Source organism: Equus przewalskii, chromosome 3 (genome assembly GCF_037783145.1).
Source record: "Equus przewalskii isolate Varuska chromosome 3, EquPr2, whole genome shotgun sequence".
NCBI classification, from domain to species: domain Eukaryota; kingdom Metazoa; phylum Chordata; class Mammalia; order Perissodactyla; family Equidae; genus Equus; species Equus przewalskii.
Window position 1 is genome coordinate 118716236 of NC_091833.1, and position 27843 is coordinate 118744078.

At 59.3% G+C, this 27843-nt stretch overlaps 1 protein-coding gene across 4 annotated transcripts in view; it reads right to left on the reverse strand.

Annotated features, from left to right (window-relative positions):
- Nucleotides 1–1536: 1536 nt before the first annotated feature.
- Nucleotides 1537–27843, reverse strand: part of UVSSA (UV stimulated scaffold protein A) — a 32189-nt gene continuing 5882 nt past the window's right edge. For all 4 annotated transcript variants that reach the window (XM_070615255.1, XM_070615251.1, XM_070615254.1 and 1 more), the window contains 10 exons: nucleotides 27385–27732; nucleotides 26230–26342; nucleotides 25981–26109; nucleotides 16437–16554; nucleotides 10685–10829; nucleotides 10047–10172; nucleotides 9144–9327; nucleotides 8511–8622; nucleotides 5596–5770; nucleotides 1537–3868 (listed from right to left, as the gene is read on the reverse strand). In XM_070615255.1, coding sequence (XP_070471356.1) covers nucleotides 3775–3868; nucleotides 5596–5770; nucleotides 8511–8622; nucleotides 9144–9327; nucleotides 10047–10172; nucleotides 10685–10829; nucleotides 16437–16554; nucleotides 25981–26109; nucleotides 26230–26342; nucleotides 27385–27732 — 1544 coding nt within the window. In that variant the 3' untranslated portion in view covers nucleotides 1537–3774. The remainder of the gene's footprint in view (nucleotides 3869–5595; nucleotides 5771–8510; nucleotides 8623–9143; nucleotides 9328–10046; nucleotides 10173–10684; nucleotides 10830–16436; nucleotides 16555–25980; nucleotides 26110–26229; nucleotides 26343–27384; nucleotides 27733–27843) is intronic.

Consider the following 27843-nt stretch of genomic DNA (forward strand, 5'->3'; position numbering starts at 1 on the left):
TAGGAGATGATGCTAAAGCAGTGCTTAGATGAAAAGGTATAGCTGCAAACACCTAATTCAAAGGAAGACACATCTCAGATCCACAGGCTCATCTTCCATCTTAAGAAACTAGAAAAGGAGAGAAAACTAAACTCAAATAATAAAGATTAGAGTGGAAATTAATGAAATAAAGAATGAAAAGTAATAGAGAAAATCAACAAAACCCAAAGTTGGGCTTTGAATAGGTCAATAAAATTGATAAACCCTTAGCTAGACTGATTAAGAAAATAAAAAAAGAGAGAAAAGGCTCAAATTTGTAAAAACAGGAATGAAACAAGAGACATTACTACCAACCTTACAGAAATAAAAAGAATTATACAGGAATACTATGAACAACTGTGTGTCAACAAATTACAACCAATAACCTATGAAATGGACAAATTTCTAGAAATATACAATATACAAACTACTGAAACAGACTCAAGAAGGAACACAAAACCTAAACAGGTCTATAATAAGTAAAGACAATGAATCAGTAATTTTAAAAAAAAGCTTCCCACAAAGAAAAACTTAGGACTAAATGGTTTCACTGGTGAATTCCACCAAATGTTGAAAGAATTAACACCAATCCTTCAAAAACTCTTGCAAAAAACAGAAGAGGAGTGAACACTTCCCAACTCAATCCATGAGGCCAGTAGGACCCTGATACCAAAGCCAAAGACATCACAAGAAGAAAACCATATCTCTTATGAATCGAGAGGCAAAATCCTCAGGAAAATACTAGCAAACCAGGTCAATGGAATAGCAAAACACTAACAAACCAAATGCAGGAACATAGAAAAGGACGACACATCACGACAAGTGGGATTTATCCCATGAATTTGCAAGGGTGGTTCAACCTATGAAAAGCAATCGACACGGTAACCACATCAACAGAATGCAGGACAAAGCCACACAATCACCCACAGACGTAGAAAGGGCACTTGACAAAACCCAACACCCTTCACGACAAAAACACCAACAAATGAGGATTAAAGGGGCCGTTCCTCAACCTGAAAAAAGCATCTACACCACCACACTCAACGGTCACAGCTGAAAGCTCTTCCCCTCTGATCGGGATCAGGACCACGCTGCCCCTCCCACCATGGCTCTTTGACACCGAACCAGAGGTTCCAGCCAGGGAGGCCAGCAAGAGAAAGAAAGAAAGAAAAGGAATCCAAACTAGAAAGGGAGAAATGACACATTTCTGTTTGCAGATGACATGACTGCGTGTACAGAAAATCCTAAGGAATCTACACATACAACTATTAGAATAAATAAGTTCAGCAAGGTTTCAGGATACATGACCAACATACAGAAATCAGTTGTATTTCTATACATTAGCAATAAACAATCCAAAAATGAAATTCAGAGAACAATTTTGTTTACAGTAGCATCAAAAAGAATAAAATACTTAGGAATAAATTTAACAAAATAAGTGCAAAACTTGTACACTGAAAACTACAAAACACTGTTGAAATAAACTAAAGACAGAAATAAATCAAAAGATACCCCAAGTTCGTGAATGAGACAGTTTAATATTAAGATGACAACACTTTCCAAAGTGATCTCTGGATTCAACAGCCCCTCTCAAAGTCTAAGCCACCTTTTTGCATAAATTGATAAGCTGATCTTAAAATTCATGTGGAAATGCAAAACAATCTTGAAAAAGAACAAAGTTGGAGGACTCACTTTCAGATTTAGATACTCACCGCGGAGCTACATTAATTGAGGCATTGACACGAGGGAATACAGGTCACGGGGATACAACTGAGTGACCAGATACAAACTCGTACATTTATGGTCAACTGATGATCAATAAATCAATGGGAAAATAATCATCTGTTCAACAAAGAGTCCTGAGACAGCTCGACATCCACATGAAAGGAGGAAGCTGGACTCTACCTCACACGCACACAAAAATTAACTCCAAATGGATCAAACACCTAAATTTAAGAGCTGAAACTATACAACTCTTAGAAGAAAACACAGGGGTACCCCTTCATGACCTTGCGTTAGACAACGGTTGCTTAGAAAAGACAAGAAAAGCACAAGGGACAAAAGAAAAACAGATATACTGGAGTTCATCAAAATTAACAACTTTTGTGCTTCCAAGGACACTGTCAAGAAAGTGAAAAGACAGAATGGGAAAAAATATTTGCAAATCATATAAGGGCCTAGTATCCAGAACACATAAAGAACTCTTACAACTCAAAACAAACAATTCAATTAAAAATGGGCAAAAGATCTGAATTGACATTTTCCCAAAGACATACACATGGTCAATAAGTACATGAAAAGATGCTCGATATCATTAGTCATTAGGAAAATGCAAATCAAAACCACAATGAGGCCACTTCACACCCATTAGGATGGCTGAAATTAAAAAGATAGTAACAGGGGCCGGCCCTGTGGCATAGTAGTTAAGGTTGTGTGCTCCACTTTGGCAGCCCGGGGTTCACAGGTTCAGATCCCAGGCGTGGACCTAGCACCACTTGTCAAGCCAAGCTGTGGAGGCATCCCACATAAGATAGAGGAAGATTGGTACAGATGCTAGCTCAGTGACAATTTTCCTCACCAAAAAAAAGGTAGTAACAAGTGTTGGCAAGAACATGGAGACTGGAACCCCAGGCACAGCTGGTGGGAACATAAGGTGGTAAGGCCACTGTGGGAGACAGATCCACAGCTCCTCAGAAGGGTAAACGCAGCATTACCATACGACCCAGGAATTCCACTCCTAGAGATAAAAACATACGTCCACACAAAGACTTGGATGCAAGCGTTCGTAGCAACCTTCCTCATGATAGCCAAGAGTGCAAACAACCCAAATGTCCACATCTACAGATCAAGAATGGGATGTCCACACATGGAGTCTTGTTGGGCAACGAGGAAGGAAGTTCTGGCACATTCTCCAGCACAAACGAACCTTGGAAACACTGTGCTGAGTGAAAGAAGCCAGACACAAAAGGCCACGTGCTGTCATGATTCCATCCATACAAAACGTCCAGAAAGACACGGTAGACCTGGAGGCCAGGGGGAGACTGCGGGGGGGGAGGGGGGGGGTGATGACAGGTTCTAGACCGGACAGCCACGGGGGCGCACGGCACTGCGAACGCACCAATGCCCGCGGGCTGGACGCCTAAAGCAGGCGGCTGTCACGTACTCAGTTACATCTCAATAAAGTGAGTGGAAAACGCAGAGCAAGGGCCTTCTCTGCCGTCGGACATGCTCTCGTCACCAACATGTTCCAGGAGCTGGAAATGCAGGCGCGACAGTGTGGGGGGTCCACTTCCCTTTGTGTTTGGGTTAAAAACAGGAAGTACAGAAACATGTGGGTGTCCTCAAGCTCCTCGAGTGGCTGCCCCTGGGGAGGAGGCAGAAAATAGGGTGTGGGGGCCACACACACGTTCCAAGTGCTGAGCCGTGTATACATTCCCTCGACTCTGAACCACGTCACAAAACACACGGACGCCCCACTGTGGACACGGCTGCCCCATTCAACACCCAGGCTCCAAGGGCCTCTGAGGCAGGCCAGACCTGTACCCTAGATGACAATGGCCAGCCCCAGCAAGGAGAGTCCATACCTCTGGGGAATTTTAATTAGAATATGCACCATTTCCTTGAATTAAATATAAGCAACCATGGTGGCCATGGTTACTGCCTACACCTGCGTCTGCTCTCCCATCCTAGTGCGCTGGTGGAGGGAGATGAGAAGGGGACGACCAGAGGGGCCCACAGCACACCTGGCCCAGCCCTCTAATTCAGTGCATAGTTAAACTGGTTTGCAAACTTCTCGTGCTTCTTCTGATCCATCTGGTTCATGGCTGTCACCACCCTCTGCACGGCTGCCCTGTGGGGAAAGCAAAGCAAGACACGATCAGGGAGGCGCTGGGCAGGGCCGGGCTCCCGAACACGGCCTGGTGTGGATCTAGTACCCGTCCTGGGGTGGGCGACACAGCTTGTAGTCGGCCAGAGTCTACCCATCCAGAGCCAGAAACCACAGTGGACGGCTCTGCCCCTGAAGGTGGGCTTGGCCATGCCCTGGGCTTCTCCCATCGCCTCCCTGAGTCCTGCAGGCAGTCCTAGGACCCCCCAGTCCTGCCAGCATCAGGTTGTACCCCAGAATGAGGGCCCAGCCTGCCCAGCGACCAGGCGGGGGGTGGCGTGCAGGCAAACGCAGTTAGGAAGCACCGATTCAGACTCGGCCCAGCTCTTGCCCAGCTGCACACAGAGCGCTGCTGCCAGGTCGGGGCAAATACTGGGAACATGCAGCAAGAAGACACGCACGAGCAGCTCCAGTGCGTCTCACCGCCTAGCTCGGCTGCTTGAGGGCCCTGGACCCAGCAGGTCCCTGTGCCCGGGAGGAAGCTGCTGAAGCCACGAAGCAGGGATGCCCCTTGTCCTGGAGCGCCATGGACCGCTGGGCATTGCTCTGGGGCTCGACCGGCCTGTGAGGGGTCGGTCACTGTGGCCCTCCTGCAGGGAGAGCCCCAGCCACACGCTGCAGCGAGCAGCCAGACTTTGGGCCCCGTGGAGGAAAAGTGGAGGCCGCTTGGCGACATTCCTCTGGGCGTTAGCACCCAGCAGGCCCTTCCTTGGCTGATCCCAGAAAACCAGCTCTATGCCGGGCTGGGCCGGGCCCTCCTCTGGACACTGATGGACAGGGCAGGCCAGCAGTGAGGGGCTGGTCCATGGGCTGTGGGGCCCCATGTAGGTGCCAAGGGATCTGCCCTCCTGTCCAGCCCCACTCAGGCTGGGCACACGGCAGTGACGTGGCCAGGAGGGCAGGAGGGGCCTCGTCTGCCGGGTGAGCTGAGCTGAGTGCCCTCCGGGGTCCTGGCGGGAAAGCTGCCTCAGGAGCCAGCCTAAGGAGCCAGTGCCCTCAGGGTCAGGGCACGAACCTGAGGAGGGAGACCGTGGCTGTGTGGTTTCTAAGCAGGTGGCCTACCCACCTCTAGCCACACCGTGAACGCGGCAGGCACCTCTGGCCGACCCCGGTGGACAGGCAGTGGGGATGCTGGGCTGGTGGCCTCTCTGCTCTGGCCTGCCGAGTTCCCACGGGCCAGGCTGGTCCGGGAAGATCCAGCCGACCCCTAACCCCCAGAGCCAGGCTTGGAGCAGCACAAGGCACACCTGCCCCTGGTGGCACCAGCTGAGCGTGGCTGGGGCTGCAACCCCTGCCCTGCAGCATCAGACATAACTGCCCTTGCTGAGGTCACCATGTGGACACCTCTGGGCACTAACCACGAGGGGCCAGCCTGGCCAGCACCCATCCCTTCTGGGTCAGCCAGGGAAGGGAGAGACTTGGGGCTGGCTCTCCTCCGACCACTGGGCCGTGAGTGCACGCTGGCTGGCCAGGGGAGCCTACATGGGAAGGTGTCCTTCTGTCCCCCTGGGGGACGGCTCCTGGCTCCTGACGGGCCTACAGCTGGCTGGGAGCATCTGTCCTGACGGCCCAGTGATCACCGGGAGAAACGTGCGGCAGAAGGGGAGCCAGAGAACGCCTCGGAGCAGGGCCGACTTCCACCCAGCACCCCGAATCCAGGGGCTGGGGGGCACTCGGCAAGGGGCCCTTACTTGGCGAAGACTTTCTTGGAGATGCGCGCACGGGCGGTGTCAGCCTGCCGCTTCAGGTCGGTGAGGCCAGGGTGCTTCTTCCTCTTGCCTTTGCCTCTCCCGCTGGCCCTGGATGCGCCGAGGTCCACACCCGTGGCTGCCTCCACGTCCCTCATAAACTCCGGGTCCTGCCAGTCTGCAGACAGACCCCAGACCTCAGGAAACCCTGTACAGTCAGGGCGCCTCTCGCCTGAGCCCCGGCCCTCCCTGACGCTGGCTGAGGGCAGGGCTGAGCTCCTCCCCACCTGCCCGCCCGTGCCCTCACAGGCCGGGGAGGAGCCGGGGGGAGCCCGGAGGCCATTCCTGTGCATCCACTGACCTCTCAGGCAGGAAGGCAGCCAAGGGGGGTGGCTGGGGGACGGTGACACCCACAGGCTGCTTCCCAGCCTCCCAGCTGGACTGTGTCCCGCCAGAACCCCAATCGTGGCCGCCAGACCCGACTGCGGGCTGGAGGTTGTGCAGCAGAGGCAGCCACGGCTGAGGGGCAGGGTGGCCGGGCTTTCCTTTTTGTTGGTCCAAAGACTACTTGGCCACAGGCCTCAGCAATGAGGGCATCAGCACACCCTGCTCTTCCTGGCCGTCACAGCCCCGGCCCTGTGGGGCAGCTAGAGACCGTGCTCTGAGGGGAAATATCACCCAGCCCCGCAGAGCCTGGCCTCGCCAGCCCCGGGGTGCAGCACAGCCAGGCCAGTGTGCTCATCTGCCAGGACCGACAAGGCATTAACTGTCTAAACGGGGTGGCAGGGGGGCTCCCCGCCTAGGGGGCACAGGCCCGGGGTTCCAACCCTGCCCTGGCAGCTCCTTGCTGTCTCAGGGTCTGCTTCTGCATCCCTGGCCGGCACTGCTCTGCCTCCAAAAGGCTGAGCAGGGGTCCATGAGACACGGTGTTGGTCCAGCCCGGCCATCTCAGGAAGGCCACCGAGGTCAGGGATGTGACAGCACAGCATCTCCCTGCGCCCAGACCTACGGACACCGACCCTGGCTTGCAGAAGGCTGCTGGACAGGCGTCACACCGATGGCGCCCACCACGCAGACAGGAAGCCCACAGGCCGGGGGCAGAGGGCCCATACAGCGAGGGCAGGAGCCACGCGCCCCAGACAGACAGATGGCGAGGCCACCCCAAGCTGATTTTTTGAAGTGAAGGAATACGGGGCTGCACAATTCAGATAGAAGAACGATTAATCCAAGATTAAGGAAAACTGTCTAAACAGTTTATCTCCCAATAATAAGAAGGCGTCACAGTTTGGGATCCCAGTGAATGGAGCAATTGTTTAAACACAACGGAAAAACGCCGGCACCCAGTGGAGATGGAATGAGCATCTCAGGAAAATGAAGGAGCAATTTAAAAGCCTTTGAAAAAAATCGATAGATGCCGGGGCGTGCGGCCTTCCTGCGTGCTGACGGGCCCGGAGCTCCGTGTGCATTGTCACCGAGGTGAGCGCCAGGGAAGAGAAAATTGGCCTGCGTGCGAGGGAGGCGGGATCGATACTGTCGTTAGTAAAGAGACGCTATTTCACATCTGACTGGCCAGCCCGGCCCGCGGCCGCAGCCGGTACCTGTTGTTAACAAGCCGCCGAGGCTGGAGAGCCAGATACTCTTCAGGCTGACACAAAAAATAGCCACTTAATTTGCTCCTGAGTGTGAGCCACCAGGGAAGGGCTCGCCCCGCGGATTAGCGGGTCAGGGGCCCCTCCCCGAGGCCTCCAGGGTGAGGGCCCGGGCGCCGACCCTGCGTGTCAGGCTGAGATCTAATATTCGTCTCTTATGACAAAGGGGAAAACCCCACTGATGACACACGCAGCGGCTGGGACCCTCACGTGCACGCCAGTGCTGCCCCCACGGACACCTCCGCCTTCGTTGGGGCTCCGGGCTGCGGGCGCAGCTCTTCTCAGGAAAGGGGCCCGAGGCGGCCAGCGCCACGAGACCTCAGCCAGGCGCGACAGACCCTGAGATGTCGAGCCCGACGAGGGCTGCCTCGATGCCCCCACCCCGAGCGTGCTGACAAGCAGCCCTGCCCATGACGACACTTGTGTGTGTCACAGCCCAGCCCTCCTGCTCAGGGCGCTCTGGAGACCGGGCAGCTGCCAGCCTGAGTGCAGCACAGGGCCAGCACACAGCACAGACATGCGTACCGGGAGGAGACGCATTCCCCGAATTGTCACGAGAACAAAGTCCAGGTGGCTGAAGCCCATGGTCTATTTGGTCTGAAACTTGGGAGCCCCGAGGAGGACCCCGAAAGAGCGCTCTGTGGAGACCTGGGTCCCTAAAGCCAGAGGTCCAGAGGCTCAGTCGGGCCTGCCTGGACCGTGGGCAGCACCCTCGCCTCCTGCCCAGGGGTGCACACACATGCACGTGCACAACACACACACGTTTACACACAACGTACACGCCACATACAGCACACATACGTGCACACACCGCCCTCCTGCCTGCTGTGGGGGGTAGGAGGTGTGGAGCAATTGCGCCCACACAAGAGCTCACAGGGCAGGGGACTGGGCGGGAGCAGGGTAACATGAGGAGGACTGCACCGGCCCCTCTAAGTGGCACAGGGTCCAGCTCACCTCCCCTCCACTCCTTCCTCTACTTAAAAATACGTCCAAGACCCCAGAACCCAAACATGCAGACAAACGACAACAAGGCAGCTTAAACTGTGGCAGTGCCCACGTCTCCCGTCAGGAGCCACGGGGAAACCTGGCCCCAGTGGAAGACTGAGCATCCTACAGGCCCAGGGACAGTGCATCCCCTGGTGCACTGCTGCTCGCTATGACCAGCTGGAGGCCACAGGTGACCACACAGACACCACGGCAGCCCTGGTGGCCGCTGTGGTCCAGGGCTGTCCCCCAATGCAGTGCTGGCCCCCCGGCCCCCAGACCTACCTGAGCGTCCTGCCGTCCTCTGCAGCTGCTGCCTCTGCTCCCGGGCCCTGTCCTCTGGGTTGAGGGGCCGTCCCGCATTGTCTCTCGGGATGATCTTCCCGTGGAAAGGGCACTACACAAAGACGGGGGGCTCTGATGGTGGGAGGGGGCCACCGCCATCTCTGCTCTCGGGGAGGCTGGCCCACACCACCCTTTGATCTCACATCCCTCAAAGGAGGGGCGCTCCGGACACTGCCAGGACAGAGCCAGGCGTGGAGTGGAGTCTGGGACCTGAGTCAGCCTGGCTGAAGGACCTCCCTCTGCCCCAGCCCCCGTGCACCAGGAGGCCCCTGTGACGCCCAGGCCCAGCGGAGTGGGCTCAGGAGACGCTGTGGAGGGAGGAAAGGCAGGAGCGAGTGTCCTGGCCCTGAGAGCGTCCCGGGTCCTGTGCCCAGACGCCAGGCCCTCGCCCGGACAGGAGGCCCCAGCACGATTCAGTGGCTACGTGATCCCTGCCAGCCACAGACCAGCCCTCCCTGGGGAGGGGGCCCCAGCCCAGGCACTTCCCTCCGGCTGCGCTGTCCTGGCCCAGCCGGCCCGAGGCAGCCGCCCCTGCATGCCCACGGGCCTCACCAGCCACGGCCACCGCCTCACCTTCAGCCGGTCCTGGCGCTCGCAGAGCCGGCCGTCGGGCCTTGGGGCGCGGCACCGGTGCTGCACCGGCTCAAATCGCCCCGCAAAGGTGATGCGGCGGCTCCGGAGCGTCTCCGAGACGTCGGCGTTGTCCACCTCCTCCTCCACCTCGCTGGGCTTCCAGAAGCGATGCTCAGAGTCAGATCTGCGATGCAAACCAGAGACGCTCAGAGCCGCCTGCAGGGACGCGCCTGGCAGCCCGTCACAAGGCCCGGGCAGGCACTGAGGAAGGCAGATCCCAAGACTCCCGGAGCCAGTTCCGGGTCCCATAGGACAGACACGGGAGGCTGTGCCCACCGGCCAGCTGGGCCTGGCAGGACACAGGGCTGGAGCAGGGCGGGCACCTTGACGACGGGGGGCAGGTGGCCGGATCGTGCCCCTCGTCCGCGGCTCCACAGAGAGAAAGCAGGGCCACTGCAGTGAGGTGGGCGGTCACCCAGAGACTCGCGGCAGAGTGTCAGGCCCGGCCCACACGGAGGCCTGAGTCAGAGGACCAGAGGGCAGTGGGATAGGGCCTGGGCAGAGGCACCAAAGGACATGAAGGGCCGGGAGGGCCCTGGCCCTGGCAGCCAACCCTTCCTGGTCAGGATGCCTGACCCTCGGGGAGGACGACGTGGACGTCTCCCCAGGGAGGTTCAGGGAGGTTCAGAGAAGTCCAAACGCCTGTGGGCACAGTTCCATGGCCGCGCACCGTGCCTACGAGAGCCTGCGCATTGCCATCAGCTCGACGTAGGGGGCGCCCCCTCGTGCCCCCCTGAACCTGGCAGCACTGTGCAGCAGGCCGGGCCACGCACCCGTGTCCATCGGGTGGGGAGGCAACCCCCACCAGGCGGCCCAGAGAACCACAGGCTCGTCTGCACTCACTTGAAGATCTTGCCAGCCGTCGGCTGCTCCTGGCCCCAGTAGCACAGGTCCACCCCAAAGGGCACAACAGGTGCCCGGGCCCGCTCTGCCGCCAGCTTCGCAGCCTCCTCTGGTCCCAGTGGTGTCCTGGAGAGGCCACAAGAATAGAGCAGGACGCACTGACCAAGCACGCCTGGAGCCGGCCACAGCTACTGCCTCTCCCTCTCGCTCTCCACACTCCCCGAGCACAGACCTAGAGCCCTGGGGTCAGCACACTCAAGCAATGACCTCTGCCCCCTGAAGCCTGGGCTCCAGGGCAGCCGCTGAGGCCCTGCAAGAAACCTGGCCCCTGGCTCCGGTTGTCCCCAGATGGCCATGCAGGGACCTGGCCTCGGATCTGTGGTGCTCACCCTGGGCCTGGGGGTGCCCTGACATCTGCCCCTCAGACCCCAGAGCCTCGGGCCCCTCCTGTGCCCTGGCTAATGCGCCAGAGCTCTGAGCCCCCATGGCCCCCACAGCCCTCACCCTAGGTAGACACCAGCAGGTGCTCGCCCGGCCAGGGCTGTGCACCCGGGCTGCCTTCAAGGAGCCAAAGCGCCCCGGGCAGCCAGAGGAAGCAGGCCAGAGCTCTGGGCAGAGGCAGGGCGTCCGGGAGTCACCTGGGGCTTGGGGGCAGGGACGAAGGCAAGCGGCCCTGGAGATGATGCAGCTGGGCGGCAGCAGAGGTGGGGTCGCACGCTTCCTCATCCCTCCTCGTCCTCTTCCTCGCTTCCAAGTCCCGCGCTGCTGGGTCCTTCTCTAGCCCTGGAACAGAGATGTGTGCTCCTGGCCACAGTCCCCATGACCCTGAGAGATCCCTTGGGGCACTGTGCTCCCACCCCCTGGTGACGGCACAGCAGTGACCTCGTGGTTAGGACGCGGCCCAGGTGGGTTAGCACCAGGTCTTCCAACAGCCCACAGCCACACTCCACAGAGCGCCTGCCCTGCCACCAGACAGCCCAGGTCACGATGCCGGCACCTCACTGACGCCCCCACAGGAGATGGCCGGAGACGGCGCCACCAGGCCACTGACCTCTGCAGGCCAGCAGCCATTTCTGGGTCCCCAGGGCAGGGTGAAGGCAGATTCCCAACACTATCGGAGCCCACTCACCCGGCTCCCCGGCCCCGCTGGCCTGCCTGTGCCGAGGCAAGGACCCTGGTCAGCTCTCAGGCTGCCCACCTTGGGGCCCTCCGATCCCTGCTGGCCCCTCTCAGCTGGGCGCACAGGCTGCGCTCTCCGGCCGCTGTCCGAGCCGGTGTCCCAAGGCTGCAGATGTGGCACGGGCAGGCTGTGGGCTAGGACACCAGAGGTGCTCCTCCCGGAGGGCATGGCTTGCTTCCCACATGCCCAACTGGTTGAAGGCGGCTAGCACCTCGAGGGCTGTGAACTGACAGGGAAGCCGAGATGCGAGAGCACGCGGCCATGAGAGAGAGAATAAACAGAGCGACACATCCTGGGAGACGAGGACAGAGGCCCAACAGGCGCACGGCACGCTCTCCAAGAGCTGAGGGAGATGCCGGAGGCACAAGCAGAGCTGAGGAAGAGGGCCAAGACGGTGTTTCTTCTAAGGAAGGCGGCGGGCAAGAGGGGAGGCTGCAGCTTGCGGAGGGATGGAGGGACGGGTGAGCGCGTGCACGAGAGGATAAGGACCCCTCACACACGAGACCCACATGGGACCGCATGCACGTCTGTTTCGAAAATACTCTTACAGCAAGTAATCAATCCGCCAAAAGAAAAATAAGTCAGGAGGGCGGGGTCCAGTAAATGCGACAAAGGACTTCGTAAGATTCACTGCTGCTCCCTCCTCCCAGCTGGAGTCTCACAACATCCAGAACCAAGCTGGTGTCTGGATGGTCCGACATGCTGGGGATGGCGGAGACTAGAGGGAAAGGGCCCCACGTCACGAGTCTGCAGGGGACAGTGTAGACACTGATGAACCAGGGAAATAAACAGGGAATGGTCCATAGAAGTGTGACTCCTTAAAAAGTTAGGGAGAACCCTCAGAAAAATAAACATTCTTACTACTTTATTTATACTTAATGAATAGTTTCAAAACTAGCAGAAGAAAAGTTAATCCAGCAAATAAAAGGTGGGGAAAAGGAAAAAAACAAAATGACAGCAACAATCAACAATCAGAGAGAAAGTGTGGTCAAAGCAGGCACAGGTGGGCCGGCCGACTGCAGCTGAAAACAGAGTAGCAGTGAGAGAAACGGGCTAAGATCAGTCGAGACAAACTCTGACTAGTTTCCACATATTTAGTAATTTCCTTTCTGTAAGAGACCCACTTAAAACGAACAGGTACAAAAAGCTGAAACTAAAGAGATGAAAACCACTATGCAAACAGGCACCCAGAGAAGATGATATAACAGTTGATACCAGAAAAACCGGATCTGAAGTGAAAAAGGGACAGAAAAGAAGGAACATGTGAAGGCATCACCAACAGGAAGGGATCTGCACCCCGCGAGCAGCTCCAGAGCCCGCGCTGAGGCAGCTCCACGGACCCTCCCCAGGTGGCGGTCAGACAGCTGGGCTGGGGATCTCGAGGAGACTGAGGCACTTCTGAAGGACAGGCGCCGCCCAGACTGTGTCCTTGGGCCACCGAGTGACCATCAGAAGGAGCCAGACGTTGGAAACAGAGACAGACAGGAAGCCCATCACGCACACACAGTCCCATGCTCTTCCTGAGCACGCGCCTCTCCACCCTCTACCTGCACAGACTTACGAGTGCTCCTGGGTTGAACGAGGAAAATCAGAAGGGAGATGACACAACACTGAGACCCGGACACCAAGAGGAGTGCTGCCCGCCCACTCGGGAGCAGGGCCCCCTGGGGAAGGAGGAGGGGTGGGGAAGGAGCCGGGCCTGCTGTGGCTGTGCCGGCAGTGCGCCGTCCCCTGGGCGGCTCCTGCAGCAGGGGTCAGCCTGGCACAACCCGGAAAAGGCCACGCCCGTCTTCACTGCTGCCCTAGGGTCGGCAGCCTGGCCCACTGCCCATTTTTGTGCCCAGTTTCTTGGTGCAGGGCCACGCTTGTCTGCCTGGTGCCGTCTGCAGCTGCTCCACAGAGACCATAGAGGTGGGTGCTGCCACGGGCTCTCGAGTTTACACTCTGGCCCTTACCAGAAAACACCCTCTAGATGCCCTTCGAGCCTGGCGTGCCGCCGTGCGAGTAGGGGCTACCCCTGACTTCTCGGGTTCCTGTGGCTGAGAGTAGAGGACACAGGACAGAGCCACGCAGAGTGACCAGGTCCACCCTTGGCCACCTGGAAGCACCATGAGCTCTGAGGCCGAGCTCGGGTGCACTGGGAAGGTGGCTAGGGCCCCGACCCGGCTCCGTCGTGGACACAGCTTCCAGCCCAGCTCATAAAAACTTCCAACGCCCCCATGTGGGTCACGCGGTCAGCCCCACATGCATGCACCTGCGAGTGTGCCACCCGCATGGCGAGGGGAGGCCAGACTGATGGTCGACGCTGTGGCGTCCAGATGGATACAATCACAGCCGAAAGATCAATATGAGAACTCCTCAGAGTTACAAGAATGAAATATATTTTTCATTGATTTGTTGTTTTAAACCATTAAAAAGATGGGTGAGCGTGTTCAAGCAGGGTGAATACTCAGGGCACTAAACGCACTGCCATTTCACACTGTTGTAGAAAGTCAATCTTGCTGACGTACTTTCAGAGCAAAATCCCAGAGAGCAGATGGCCCCCTGCCCGAGTGCACCTGCAGGGACGAGGGCGACTCCTGGGCAGACAGAGGCCACGAGTCGCGGCTAAACACCACCAGCTGCACCCTCCCAGCCGCGGACATAGCACAAAGTACAGGATCCGGGCTCAGAACTACTCCCACGGTTGCTTTTGGAAAGAATCATAAAAATGCCCAAACCCCCTTTCTGTTTAAATTGACGGAGGGGCACCATTTGCCTGCAGTGCCACGGCAGCCGCGGGCGGGAGAGCGAGCCATCGATCGCGGAGACGGGGCGGCCGGAGCTCCCGTGAAGGTGGGCTGCGCGCCTGACATTATTGATTCCACCCTGCGCAGCTGGCCTTGTAATTAAAATGTAAATTTGAGAAAGAGATTATGTCCTGACAGAAGTGCCAGGATTAAGGGGAAGATAAAAGCTCCTCAGTGAAAATTCAGAGAAAGAAACGAGGAGCGAGCGCCGGCTCCGCGCGGTGTGGATTTAGAGGGAATCCACTGCGAACCCGCCACGTTCCAAGGCAACGACGGAGACGGGAGATGAACCGGCCTCGTCAACTGGCTCACGCGCCATCCGCGCGCGCACCTCCAGAGCTCGCTCTGTGCGAGGCGGGATGAGGCCGGCCGCCCCGCCGGGCTGTAGCCTGGCCCTGGAGCAGAGGCCCGGCCTGGAGACCAGTCCGCCTCCCTCCCCCATCTTCCGCTCCCACCTGGCGCTGGGACCCTCCTCTGGACCCAGCGGCCCTCGGCCAGGCTGGCTGGGCAGCGGCGGAGGCCTCGGTCCTGCGCTGCCATGATCTCTGCCACCCACCTTTGCGACTGGACTCTGTCTAGAGAAGACAAACCAACAGCACCCGGCCCAGACCCTCGCCAGCCGTCACCACGTCTAGGGTAGGAGGTCAAGAGCCGTCCAGAGGCAAGTGGAGGACGAGCAGCAGGACAGCTCCCGAGCCCGAGGCGCCTCCACAAGCCAGGCCCACCAGGGCACCGTGCGCGTGGGGGATGCAGGCCTTGCTGGGAGGGGCCTGGCCAGGCAGTGGGGCAGCTCTGCCCCCTCCCTGCTGGCGCCCGCTGCCCGGGTGGTAAAGTGCAGGAGGCGTGGACTGAGTTCTCAGGGACAGTGGCTGAGGTCACCCCGCTTATTATCACCGACTACCAAGCACAAGCCAGCGGCCAGAGCGAACCTCACTAGCAGGATGTGCAAAGTGCCTGCGGCGAGCCAACGAACCGAGGGTCAGAGCCGGCTCCCATACCCCTAGAGGAGGGGCCCAGGGCCTCAGGGCCACGCAGCTGGGCCTCTGCTGGGCGCCAGGTGGGGCAGAGGAGGAGGGGCACACGCAGGTGGAGGGGCCTGGGCAGACAAGACTGCCCGGCACAGAGATGAGGAGCTCAGGCAGAGGCCCCAGCCGGGCTCCTGGGCAGTGGAAACTTGGAGATGTGGCTGGGGCCAACTAGGCTATCCCTGCAGGCCTCAAGCACCTCCTGGGTGCCCCGTGGGCACGTGGGGTGACAGTGTAGTCCAGGGGTGGGGGAAAACCACTTCCAGTGCGATGGCAACTGGAAGAACAGAGCCCAGAGGGCGTAGGGAGGGGGGACGGGCAGAGAGGACAGGCAGGCCAAGGAGGAAGGCCAGCGAAGCCGAGTGGGGGTGGAGAGCCTGCTCATGGGCTGTCCCCGCTGTCCGTGGCCCCTGGCGGGCAGGACGTGGGCACCCAGATGGCAGGCATGGAGCAAACAGGGGCCGTGCAGACAGAGAGTCGTGAGGGATCGTACTAATTCACCCCAATGGCACTTGGGTTGTCTAACCGTCTAAATTCTTTTAACAAATTTACATTTCATCTTTCAGACTCTGACTTAAATCGGCTTGTCCACTTGCCACAAAGGCACGGGTCGTGTTTTTATTTGCTTCCTCCGGACGTGGGGTGACGCCCCGTGTGTCCGAGGTGGATCATGGAGGGGCCCTAACATGGGCACACACTCCTTCCTAGAGGGCCACAATCCTGGGTGCAGAACATGGCTTTTAGAGGCTTTTTGGAAAAGAAAATTCTAGATGGGAAAGACCAATCACAGACGGGTTTGCACAACGTGGCTCTCTGTCACGGCATAAACAGCCTCCAACCGACACCGAGCCTGTGACTCTACAAACGGTGAGGAGGAACACTGCCTTGCTCGTGACACCCCAAGAAATGGTGACTGAGGGGTGGGGGAGCCGGAGAACGGGGAGCAGCGGCCTCCTGCCATCGGCTCCCTCCCACCCCAAACCACACACCCCCCCAACGCCCTCCCGCGTGCAGGAGCAGAGCTCGCTCACTGTCTGCCCCGGGGGGCCCGAGACTGTGCATCGAGTCAGGGGCCCTCCGAGGCCTCTGCTCTGTGTGGGTGTCCTGGCTGCGCCCACGGGGACTGGGCTAGGGCCTGCCCGGCTGGGGGACAGCAGGAGCCTGGGCCTCCTACCCAGGCCATCAGAGGAGAATTGCACGATTTTCAGTGAAAGCAGCTCGGCAGGGTCACTGGGCAGGGACGCAGCAAACTGCAGGACCACGTGGCTTGGGCTAGGGGCACCCGCCTTGGCCAGCTCGTGCACTGAGTGGGCCCTAGACCCAGACGTGAGGTCATGCCTGAAGGGGCAGAGTCCTGAGTGGGACCCCTCCAGGTGCCCCGCCCCTCGCCACTCACCATACTCGGGCCGCAGGTGGTCAGGGATGCAGGCCTCGTACCCCTCCTTCTCTGGGACCTCCACAAAGTCCTCGTCGTCCTCGTCCTCGTCCTCATCCTCGTCCCCCGGGGCTGCCGTCTATGGAAACACCCCAAGACTCGTGTATGAAAACAGCAGGCAGAGCACGAGATGCCTCGTCCCACTTCCGTGGAGCCCCCTCTCTGGGTTGGGGTCCGGTCCTCAGCCATGCGGATGCATTGAAGATCGTCTGCAAGTCCAGGCCCGTCCTGAAAGCTGCACCAGCCCGTGGCCCTCCGCCAGCGGCCGGTTGGGGTCCAGTTCAACCCACAACAGGGACACCTGCCAGTGGTGAGGCCCTGTGAAGTGCACACACGGGCATCACCCTGCCACCTCACGGGGCACATGCGCGTCCAAAGCCCCGAGGAGCGGGACACGAGCCTACTCTGGGCACAGCGTGGCCACATCCAGCTTACACCGGGCCAGCTCCCCATTTGGGCCTCCGGTTGTGGCGGTGCAAGTACAGCACTTCTGGAATATTCTGTCTTTAACAATCACTTGTGAAAAAGCCACTGAAGAGTTTTCTTTGGACGAGGCCACCTCCTTGGCAGGGTCAGTGTGGTGAGGTCGCCCATGCTGTGCTGGAGGGAGCCCGGAGCCACCAGAAGAGCCAAGGCCGTAAAGCAGGAGGGGCTGCTGCCCTGGTGACCAACAGCCATGCTCCCGCCCACACGCTAGGGCCACACGCAGCAGGGGTTGGCACCACGGCTGGCCCTGCCCTGCGGGCCTGCTGCAGAAACCCCCCCAGGGCCAGCTCAGCTTCCCCTCCACCCCAGGCCCCGCCTAACATTCTCAATGACCCTACCCGCCCCCAGGACAGGGCGTGGGGGAGCGCCCCGCCCCCCCTCACGGGGGGGACCTGTCCTCCCTCAGAGGGTCGGAGCAGGAAGGCGCCCAGAAGCCCAGCCCAGCCAAACGATGGCGCCATCTCTCCCCTCCAGCCTCTCGGGCCAGGAGGGGGCAGCTGCCCCCAGAGTAGCAATACCTGCCACAGCCAATTCCAGCCCCCCTGGAGGGAACATCCAGAAGGGAGAACCCCGTGAGACAAACACCAACCCCGGGGACCCTTCCAGGCAGTGAGAGGCAGACTTTGAGAAGCCGAACCGCCTGACACGGCCCGACAGCAACACCTCAGGGCATAATCGCGGCCTGGATGGAGGGGGACTGGGCCGCCAGCGCTCCGTGACCCACCGCGGGAGTCCCGTGCCTGCCCTACGCCAAACCCACAGCCCCCTCAGCTGCCAGTCACGTGTGGAGCCTGCAGCACCCCAGGCCGGGCATCACCTGCATTTGGCCATACCTGCGGGCCCGGGAGCCGCCTGGCGGCATAATCAGATGCAAATGCACTTGTTTAGGTACAACCCACAGCCGTGCATCTGGGAGCGCGGGAGACATTCATCACGGGAAACGGTAATTTTTGTTATCAGTCTAACACTGATCAAAAGGGAAGCCTGTCTCCACCGCTGACCTGTGAGACGCTCCAATTATACTCTTTGGAGATGACAGGGGCACTTAACTCCCGAGCCGAGCAAATGACGACCATCAATCACGTTTGAATAACAATGAGCCACGGACCTGAAAATTATTTTTGTATAGAATCTACCCAGGAATTTATGAAAGGTGGCGAGCAGCCCAAGGTTTAGGGCATTACGGTTCCCGCTGGTGCAGCGCGCTTCAAACACTAAACAGAATTTATGTGTTAATTTTCTAAAAGGTAGATGTGGACCGGGTGCTACAACGCGTAACACACAGTGCCAGGGTTAAATATGGGGCCATTTTCATAAAATATTATGCTTATTGCGCACACCCTTGAGTCTCACTGGGGACTTTTATTAAATTTTCATTTCCTAAAAAATATTTAGCTGCTTAGCTAACTATTAGGAATTATACCTTCTTCCGCCCCAACTAAAATTGTTTATTCCTGTGATTAAATATGGAAGCCTGGGCTCCTCTTTGCCCCTAAATTAGCACTGATAAGGCCGTGTGGGGCTGCCCGTGTCTCTAGGAGGACACGTGTCCTGTATCAACGCCCTGGGACCCCGTCTGGGCCCACAGAGCTGCGAGTGAGGTCCCCACAGCCAGTCTTCCAGGCGGAACTTTGCTGGAACGACCTGGGGCTCTCTCTGTAAGAGCCACGCAGCATGCACCTCCACACCTGCGCGTCAGAGCTTTAGCGGCTGGGGGCCCCACGCAAACTGCACAACGTAGGACTAGGGACTCTAAACAACATCCTCGAGTTCAGCTCACGTGAGGGAGCCTCGGCCGTCTGAAATCCCCGGAGCGCGTAGGGCCCCCGGATGTCTGACTCCAGGCGCACGGCCATCAGGGAAGACAGTGACGCTGACGTCACAGCACAGTCACGGCTGCGTGACACCTGTGTGACCTGCTCAAGGGCCACGCACCAAATGCCTGTTCAAAGAACAGAAACAGCTCCAGCCAGGCCGCACAGCCCTCTCCAAGACTTCGGAAAAGCTGCATGGCTCGGGGGGAACTGAGGCCCACAGGAAAGCATCCATCTGAGCTCATTGAGGGGCCAGTCCAGAGGTTCGAGGCAGTGGTGGTGGCCACCTCCTCTCAAAGCCAAAGGCCACGGATTGGGAAGAAGCCAGCACTGACGGGGAGTGGGAGGGGCAGAGCAGGGGCGTGTGGACAGGCAAGGATCCTGTGAAGGAGGGCTCTGAGGAGGCAGGTGGTCCTCAAACTCTGGTCGGACTCGTGAACTGTTCTTAAGAGCAGTTTGCTGGGTCTCCCAATCACAACGAAACAACACACCACACAACACACTTGAGAAACCAGACCCGGCCCCAGTCTAGGGGACTCGGGTCAGCCAGGCTGCCTGCTCCAGGGTGTGCGTTCACCATCCCTATCTGGTGACGTCCTCGGGCGGCCAGCCAGAGCCCTGAGGCCAATCGGACCCCTCCTGCGCTTTGTGGAGGCCACGGGCGAGTGCCAGGCGCGCTGGAGGACAGCCTCCCAGACATGCGGCCCTGGGGAGGCGCGGGCTGCCGCGGCTTTCTACGAACCGACTCTCACCCACAGTTAAAAGGATTTAGAAAAATGAGCCTCGGCGATCATAATTAAACAAGCAATAAAATGGCTAAAATATACAACGCAATCAGTTTACAGAAGTAGGGCAGCGAGGTTACTAATTATTCGAGAAGGAACGAGAAGAGCGGCCTGGCGCAGGAGCGCTCTGCCCGCCAGCCGCGTGCCCGAGATACAGCTGGGCTGTTAAATAAATTTTGTCCAATCTAATTAACTGGGGCACAATCTCAATTACTTTTCACCCAAGAAATCACTTTTGTTCAGTTTTTATGTGTCTGTTTCCCTTTTTTAAAAAAAAAAATGATGTAAGGCCTCGTCAGACAAGTGAGCTCCAAACTGCATTTGTCTTTCAGCGGCTGATGGCCATGCATTTAAAACCCCATTCTATCTTATAAACTAAAAATTAAACGTGCTCAGCTGTGATGGTCGTCATTGCGTCTGCTATTTATATGCTAATACCCTCCCTGGAAGGCCGCGCAAATTGCCCAGCCAGGCCAATATCTCATGTGCATCTCTGGCTGTGGGACGCACCTCAGAGGGCAGAGGGCCGGTGCTCGGCTGACCACGCGAGCAGGCGGGAGCAGGGGCCCACACACAGCACCACCCACCCCGTGACGCCTGCCTGGACGCAGACACAGCCGCCAAGCACGTCTGCAGCTGAGTGAGAATCTGAGAGTGATGCTGAAGCGAAACACCATGTTCAGAACGACTTCCCTTTCTCATCTCCTCTAAATGGGCAGCAGGAGGCAGCATCTCAAAAGGCGTCGCCATGGAAGCTGCACGAGCGCTGCGTCCAGCCTGCTGGGCGTGTGAGAGGTGGCTGCCTCCGCTGTGGGTCAAGAGATGCCTGGAGGTCCATTTCCAGGGTGAGGCTGGGGCCAAAAGCGTTGCTGAGTCTGCTGCAGCCAGACAGACACGTAAGGGTACATTTGTCAACATCATAGGACAGTGGCCTGAGTCTATGCTGCGGCCCTGAGGGACAGCCCTCGCCTCCTGGGGGGCCAAACTGGGGCTTGCCGCAGGATTCAGTGTGAGATGCGGCCTCAGTAGAGGCTTGGACCCAGTGCCACAGGACAGGGAGTGGCCAGTGTGAGTAGGTGCACAGGGAGCAGGCCACATTCTCACCCAGGCCACCTGTACTTCACACCTGGGCCACCTGCACTTCACACCTGGGGCACACGCACATCTCACCCAGGCCACCTGCACTTCACACCTGGGCCACCCGCACGTCTCACCCGGGCCATCTGCACTTCACACCTGGGCCACCGCACATCTCACCCGGGCCACCTGTACTTCACCTCTGGGGCACCTGCACGTCTCACTTGGGCTACATGCACACCTCACCTGGGCCCCCGGCACTTCACATAAACTGATGTCACGTGCAATGGAGTGTGCAATCACTTCCTGGTTACAGGGGCCTCCAGCTCCAGCTCAGGTGGCTCTCACTGCGTGACCCACAGAGAAAGCTAACTTGGGATGTGGGAGATACTTGCTCCTCTAGGGCCCAATTAACACCCGCTTTCCTCCCTCAGCCCAACCTGCTCAGGGGAGAGCACAGGTGGCCAGAATACCAGCCCCGGTCACAGGGGAGGGGTGGTGCTCACTGTGTGACACTGTGGACGGCATGTTTGGCAGTTCGACCTTGGGAGGAGGCCAAGGCCCACACAACTTTGCCCAGTCTTCTCTTCTGTAAATTGGAGTAATAATATAATCTACCTTCTAAGGCTGTTTTTGGAATCAAAGGGAGAATTCTACCTGAAGGTGTTCAGAAGAGAGCAGGGCTGTTCGGCGAAGGGAGATGGGAAGCAAGTGGACGTGCAGCAGGGCGGCAGAGCCTGGGCCAAGGCCGTGCTGCAGGGCTGGCGGAGCGAGAGGGATAGCCCTGAGCAGCAGGGCTCCGGCCAGGCCGCTGAGCCTCAGACGCCCTCCCAGTCCTCGGAGAACGGAGTGTGTGTGCAGACCCCTCCCCCAGCTCCAGCGCCGGCGCGGGCCTGGCCTTCAGCGTGATGGAAGGAGCGCGTCACCAGGAAGGTTGTTTACTGGCCCTGCCGTGCGCAAGGTCCCGACGCGGCTGATTTAGTTTTCCTGCTCCCTGGGGTGCCTGACGCGCCCAACATTTCATTCCCTGGGTTTCCTGCTCTGTCCTTTTCACCTACAGGAAGACAGCACTCACGGCTCCAACAGCACCGAGGGCCCGTCCCCACGACAGCAGAGAGCAGACCCCCAGCCTCACTGCCCTGGGCAGGAGGTGCTCTCCTCCAAAGACCAGTGTGGCGGGACAGGCTGGCCCAGAGGCAGCAGGCAGCCGGCCGGCAAGGAGGACCTCACGTAGCATGAAATGGACCAATTTCATGGTCAGCCTTTGGCGTGAGTGAGGATGTGTCGCTGTCAAGATCACATGGCTGCCACGTCAGACTGGAGATTGGTGAGTGGGTATTTTAGCCATTTAAACATATAACCCAATAATTTAAAAAAAACAACCCATGCTGCTGATACTTTAAATGGACTGATGCTTAAAATTATTTTTTTTCTGACTTACTCATTGGTGGGTAATTAATATTTTGTTAACTACAAAATACAAAGTCATTGGTGATTTGAGCTACACAAATGACAGGCAATTTAGAAATTTTCAAAGAATTTTTATCAGTTTAACGAATGTAGCAGCGCAGAGTGTCACACCTCTCCTACAACATCAAGGCTCGAAACTAATCCAACCAACAAGGCCCTGTGATCTACTTAAGATCCACCGCGGTCGGTGTCCACACGGCACCGACACAGACACGCACCACAAAACAAACCGCTAAACACAGTTAAACTGCTTAAATGTTTGTAAATGACAGAACATCGATTTCAAAAGGGAAACAATAGGCAGAAACCAATGGCAACAGACAGACAAAATGGGAAATCTGGGGGAAAAAAGGCACAGGCCGTGTTCCCGGGTCGGCTGTGGGGCAGCAGGTCCACAACGCGGGTCCCCCCAGCCTCTGAGGACAGGCTCCCGGCTGCTGTCCAGCGTCCAGGCTGCTGCCGTGCAGCTTCAGCCCCGAGCATCATGTTTGCTTCGGCCTCTTACGAGTTTCTCATAAGTCCTAACACATTTCACTCACGCGCCGTTCCCTGCTCAGCCCGCTGTCTACCAGCTACGAGGCCAGGCCCGCGTAGGTGGGAAACACCGAGGAAAGTGACTTAAACACAGGACGTTTCACTGGAAAACGCTCGAAGAACCTGCTCTTAATTCCTAATTCCCTGGAGCTCGCGGGCGGCCGCCTGCCCTGGGCGGGAGCAGATGTGCAGATACAGCCGCGTCTATTCCGGGAAGCAGCGCGCACCTGAGCGGGCACCGCCACTGCGCCGGGCGAGGCCCAATCGCTTCATCTCCAGGCGCCGCAGCTGCCAGCAGAACGAGCACAGTCTCCGAGGATTTCGGAGCAATGCCTTTACAATCGGTCTGTAGAGAAGCGTCCGCAGCCTCCACCAGGCTGACAGGGGCTGCGCGCGGCTCCCTCCCCCTGGAACCTCTTCCACCTGCAGCTGCACTGACAGGGCCCAGCAGCACGCCCCCCCCCCCACCCAAGGCCATTGGCCTCCTGGTGCAGGTCTGCTGGCTGGAGGGGGGCTGCAAGGGGTCCCGCACACGGTGGCACAGGGCCCTGGCTGGCTGCCCACCTCCACAGCGCCCCCTTCACCCTGACAGGAGCATTCAGACCTGGGTCCTCAGGTGAGCCTCACCCACCTTCAGAATGGACAGTGGTGTCTCCTCTAGAGGAAGTCCCGCCCCCCAAGCCCACTCCCACCTCAGGCAGCCCAGAGCCACCCCACTTGACACCCAGGCCCGGACACTCGATGCCACCCACAGGGAGGTGCGAGGGCCCCGGGGCCACGGTGGAGACAGCGCTGACCCTGGGCACAGCACCTAGTCCCACAGATGTGTGGGGGCAGTGCTGAGGGCTGCACTAGTGAGGTCTGAGTCACATGTGAGCTCAGAGGCGGGTGAGGTGCTGACAAGGGTGCACAGGCAGGCAGCCCCCAGCCCCTGGCCTGGCATACCGCCTTGTGGCCCCTGCCAGGCGCTGACTGGGCCCTGTACATGGCCCCCAGAGGAGGGCTCCTCCCGCATGGGAGGCCTGAGCCCCTGCAGTCTCCATGAGTGCTCAGGGTGTCCACCTGCAAGAGGACTCATCCCGGGGGCCAGCCGCCCACTGACACCCAGCGGGGCCGAGGGTGAGCCAGCCACACAGGAGTGCCTCGTGCCCCCCAGGCTCTGGGGTGCCCAGATGCAGCTTCCGGGACATGCTGACGCTCAAGCCCCAGCTCCAAGCCCTGGAGTCGGAGCCCCACTCAGCCCGTCAGGAGACCTGCCCTTGTCTGGCAGGAGCCCTAGAGGAGACTGTGGAGTTGTGAGATGAGAGCGGGGCAGTGGCAGGCCATCCAGAAGGTTCTGCTGCCAGCTTGGGGCTCGGAGTCTTGCCAGCCCTAGCAGTGCTGCTGGTCCCCAAGGGACGGTGTGGGCTGGCCCTGGGCCTGGCGGGACAACATCATGCTGCCCAGCAACCCCTTGTGGCTTCTGGGCTCTTCCCCCAGGATGCCCACTGCACAGAAAAGGAGGGAGCCGGCCTCGGTGTGTCAGTCCCACTCCTCCAGACACAGCCACGGAGAGGTAGCCTTTGTGCAAAACAGGCCAGTCCTCAGGCCACTGAGAAGGGGGTGCACAGGGAAGGCACCCCAAACCCTACACCCTCCCTGCTCTCAGGCCCAGCCCTCTGCTGACGCCATGGCCCCGAGTCTGCTAAGGGTTAAAAATACACTCCTCCCGAAGTTCTAGGACACGCTGACCAGGTCAACCTCTTCCTCCCCTGACCAGAAACTGGTCTTTTTTACAGCAAAAAAAGCTTCTTGGTTAAAATTCACAAAAGCAATTTACCTCTAGTTAAGTTACATGCCCAGTGAAGCTCCATGAGGAGCTGATGACCACCCACGTCTGCAGGCGCCCACTGGCTGGTCACCCCCGCGCCCGGCTGCTTACACCTGCACCCAGCTACTTACCCCTGTGCCATCCACCAGGTTTGCTGCAAGTTTCCTGGGACTCTCTGGCTTTGCGTGAGAAGGGCAGGAGCGCCCTCTGCCGGTCCCTGGGGGCCGCACACCCCACAAAGTTGAGGGCAGATGGTGAGTTGGCACCCAAGACTCCTGGGAAACCCTGCTGCTCAGAAACCCACCCAGTTCTCGCAGGCCCCACAGCAGCCGGTGGCGGGGCGCTGCGATGGGGCAGCCAGCAGCCCCCTGGGGGAAAGGACACTGGGTGTCAAGACCTAGGGTGTTGGCCACTCTCGGTTCTAGGTCTGAGCGGCTTTGAACTTGATCTTTTCCTCAGCAAGGAATGGCGTCCTTCCCACCCAGAACTTCCTTCAGAAACAAGGAGTTTCTGGCGCTGCCCCCAGAACCACGCCCCGCCCTACTCCAGGTCGCAGGGGGTGTGAAGCTGGTGAACGGGCTGGGGGCTGTGGCCCAGGTTCGGTCGGGGCGAGGAGGGGGCCTGGGGTGGCAGACAAGGGCTGCCATGCTGAGTGGGACGGCTCTGGCTCCTCTGCTCCTGATGGCTCGGCTGCTCCCTCCCTGCTGGCACTCCCCACGACACTGACACCAGGAGGACCCAGCTCTCAGGTCCCTTTCAGGTGTTAAGGTCCGTGCCAGCGGGCGGGGCCCTGCCCTGCCCCATCTGCAGCAGCCGGCCCGGATGCCACCGTCTCTGAGGCTCGGGGGTCACTGATCGGGTGCCTGGTATCCTGGGAGCGGGTGGGTTTCACCCTCACCCCATCACCAAGGGTCCCCATTCAGGCCACGCACCACCCTCAGCCTGCTCCTGCTCCACGTGCCTTGCTTGGGATGCGGCTCTCAGAGGACCAGCTCCTCTCTTGCACACCCCAAGGTCCTTGCGAGGCCTGTGGGCTCCACATGCCCAGCAAACGGTCGCCTTGGCCATCCTCCCCAAAGTGGGCACCAGCCCCCACGTTCACCCCGAATGGTTGCCGGAACTCTGCCGTGGGGCCTGCCTGGGATGGTGGCAGTGCCACCTCCCTGGGCTGGGGGCACAGCCTCTGCGTAAGCCCGGAGGGGACGTCCTGACTGTGTCCCAAACGCCCCCTGCACCGCGTGCTTGGCTACAATGCCGGGGATGGAATCTCGCTCTCCAACTAGAACCTTCTACCCACTCCCCTAGCTCGCTCACCACGCTCTCCTGCCCCAGACCCCATCCTAGTCCCTCCGTTTATAGGGAAATGCCTGGACTGTGGCCTCTGGTCCTCGAGTCCAGGGCTTCCATTTCTAAAAGTCAGTTCTGAGTGAAAAAGGAACCGGAATGTTCTGGAGCCCCAGCAACTCCTGCTTGCTTAGAGGATCAGAGAGAGATCCCCTCGCTGCCTCCCGCCTGCGGGTGGCACTCACCTCCCTCCTGTGCACCCCCTCGGGCTCGATGTCCAGCTCCTGGGATCTCCTCAGGGCAGTTTCCAATTCCGCCTTCAGGTCAATGGCGCCCTCCAAGTGTCCGCCGTGGACGCCTGCGCGGGTGAACAGCTGCCAACGAGGGGGCACGTCACACAGGCAGGCGGGCGCCCTCCCCTTACCCCTGGGGCACCCTCTGAACGCCTGTGGCACCCTGCTTGCCCAGCACTCCCACACGGGGAGTGCCCTCACCTGGACCCAGGAGCACACGGCGGGCAGGAACTTGTTCCGAATGAGCTTGAGCGCGTCCCGGGCCGAGTGGATGACGGCGCAGTTGTCCTCGTCCTCCCGCACCCGCAGGCTGTCTGCAACGAGGGGCGCAGGGTCACCAGGGCGACTGAGGGCCCAGGGCGGTCACACAGCACCACGGACAGGACCACTCGCACTTCTGCCCATCCCCACGCTGGCCAGGCATCACCTGGACCCAAACCTAACACCCGAGAAGGAGATTTGCTGCTTTACGATTCTGGTCAAGACCACTATGGCCTGACCCCAAGGCCTCCCTCCAGCAGCCTGAGAGCCCCATGGCATTCGCAGGGCCAAACAGATCCAGCCTGTCCATCGAGACTGCAGCAGCCCCGAGACCCTACCCACCCTGCCCTCAGGACGGAGGCCCTACCCGCCCCTCGGCCGCAGGTCCTCCCTCGGAGCCCTGCCACCCGGCCGTTCCCTCGCCTCACCCCAGCCCCAGCCCAGCCATCCACTCCAGGTCAGACAGCAGTCAGTTCCTCAGTCAGTTCCTCAGGGCTCACAGGGCTCAAGGTGGGGGGGCGGCCAAGTCCTCTCAGAGTGAAGGAGCCTAGACACCCCCACCCACCGTACCTAAAGGCCCCACTGCTCCCCACACCCACACAGGGAGCCGGTGCCATGAGGCCCCCCAGGCCGAGGCAGCCCAGCCACACAGAGAAACCACAGTCTTTACCCCCCCTCCACCCCGCGGCTAGAACGCTGGGGCCACATGGGGCTCTGTGTGTCACCACCCGTCATCACAAACACGGGACAGGCCATTTCTCATTCACGTTTCCTCCCAGGCAAGAGCGGGTGATGCCTGACTCCTGGCAGCCGCCCTCTGACCCCGGCAGGCCTGTGCGCGAGCAGCACGCCCGCAGCCTCCCAGGGCTCCCTGTCACTCAGAGCACCAAGCCCACCCAGCCGCCACAGGACCCACGGCCTCCAGGCACCCCTCACCCCAGCCTTGGGGGTCCCTGCCCTGCTCACAGCCCAAGAAGTCTGAGCTCTCGGCAGTGTTCCTGTGGCCCGTGGCTAAGGAAGCTGGCATAGGGGCAGCCTGGGCCGAGCAGTGAGGGAGAGCCCCGACCAGCCTGTGGGAGCCGGGGAGCCGGGTACCTGAGGAGAGCTCCACGTCCAGCGTGTACTTGTGGGAGCCCAGCCCGTGGCGCCGCACAAACCCTTCCTGGTCGCTGTCCTCATCCTCGTCCTCGTCCTCTGAGGGCGGCCCCTCCCTGCTGGTGGCTCCTGGGTGGCGCGCACAGGTGGGCAAGGTCTTGCTGCAGCAGGGCTGCTCCTCGTCCTCGTGGTTGGGGGCGGCAGCCTGGTGGGGTCTGCCCTCCGCAGACACACTGGAGGCAGCAGCGGGCACGGCAGCCCCCGGGCTCGGGGCCAGGTCAAAAGGCAGCAGCAGCCTGAAGCAGCTCTCCACCTCCGTGAGGCAGCGCCGGATCTCCTCGGACATTTCTGCAAAGACCAGGACGCTGCCTGTCAGGTCCCATCAGCAGAACGGCACCAGCTGCCCAGCAGGCCCGCTGTCGGGGGAGGGTCATGTGCCAGCAGGTGGCGGCTGCCCAC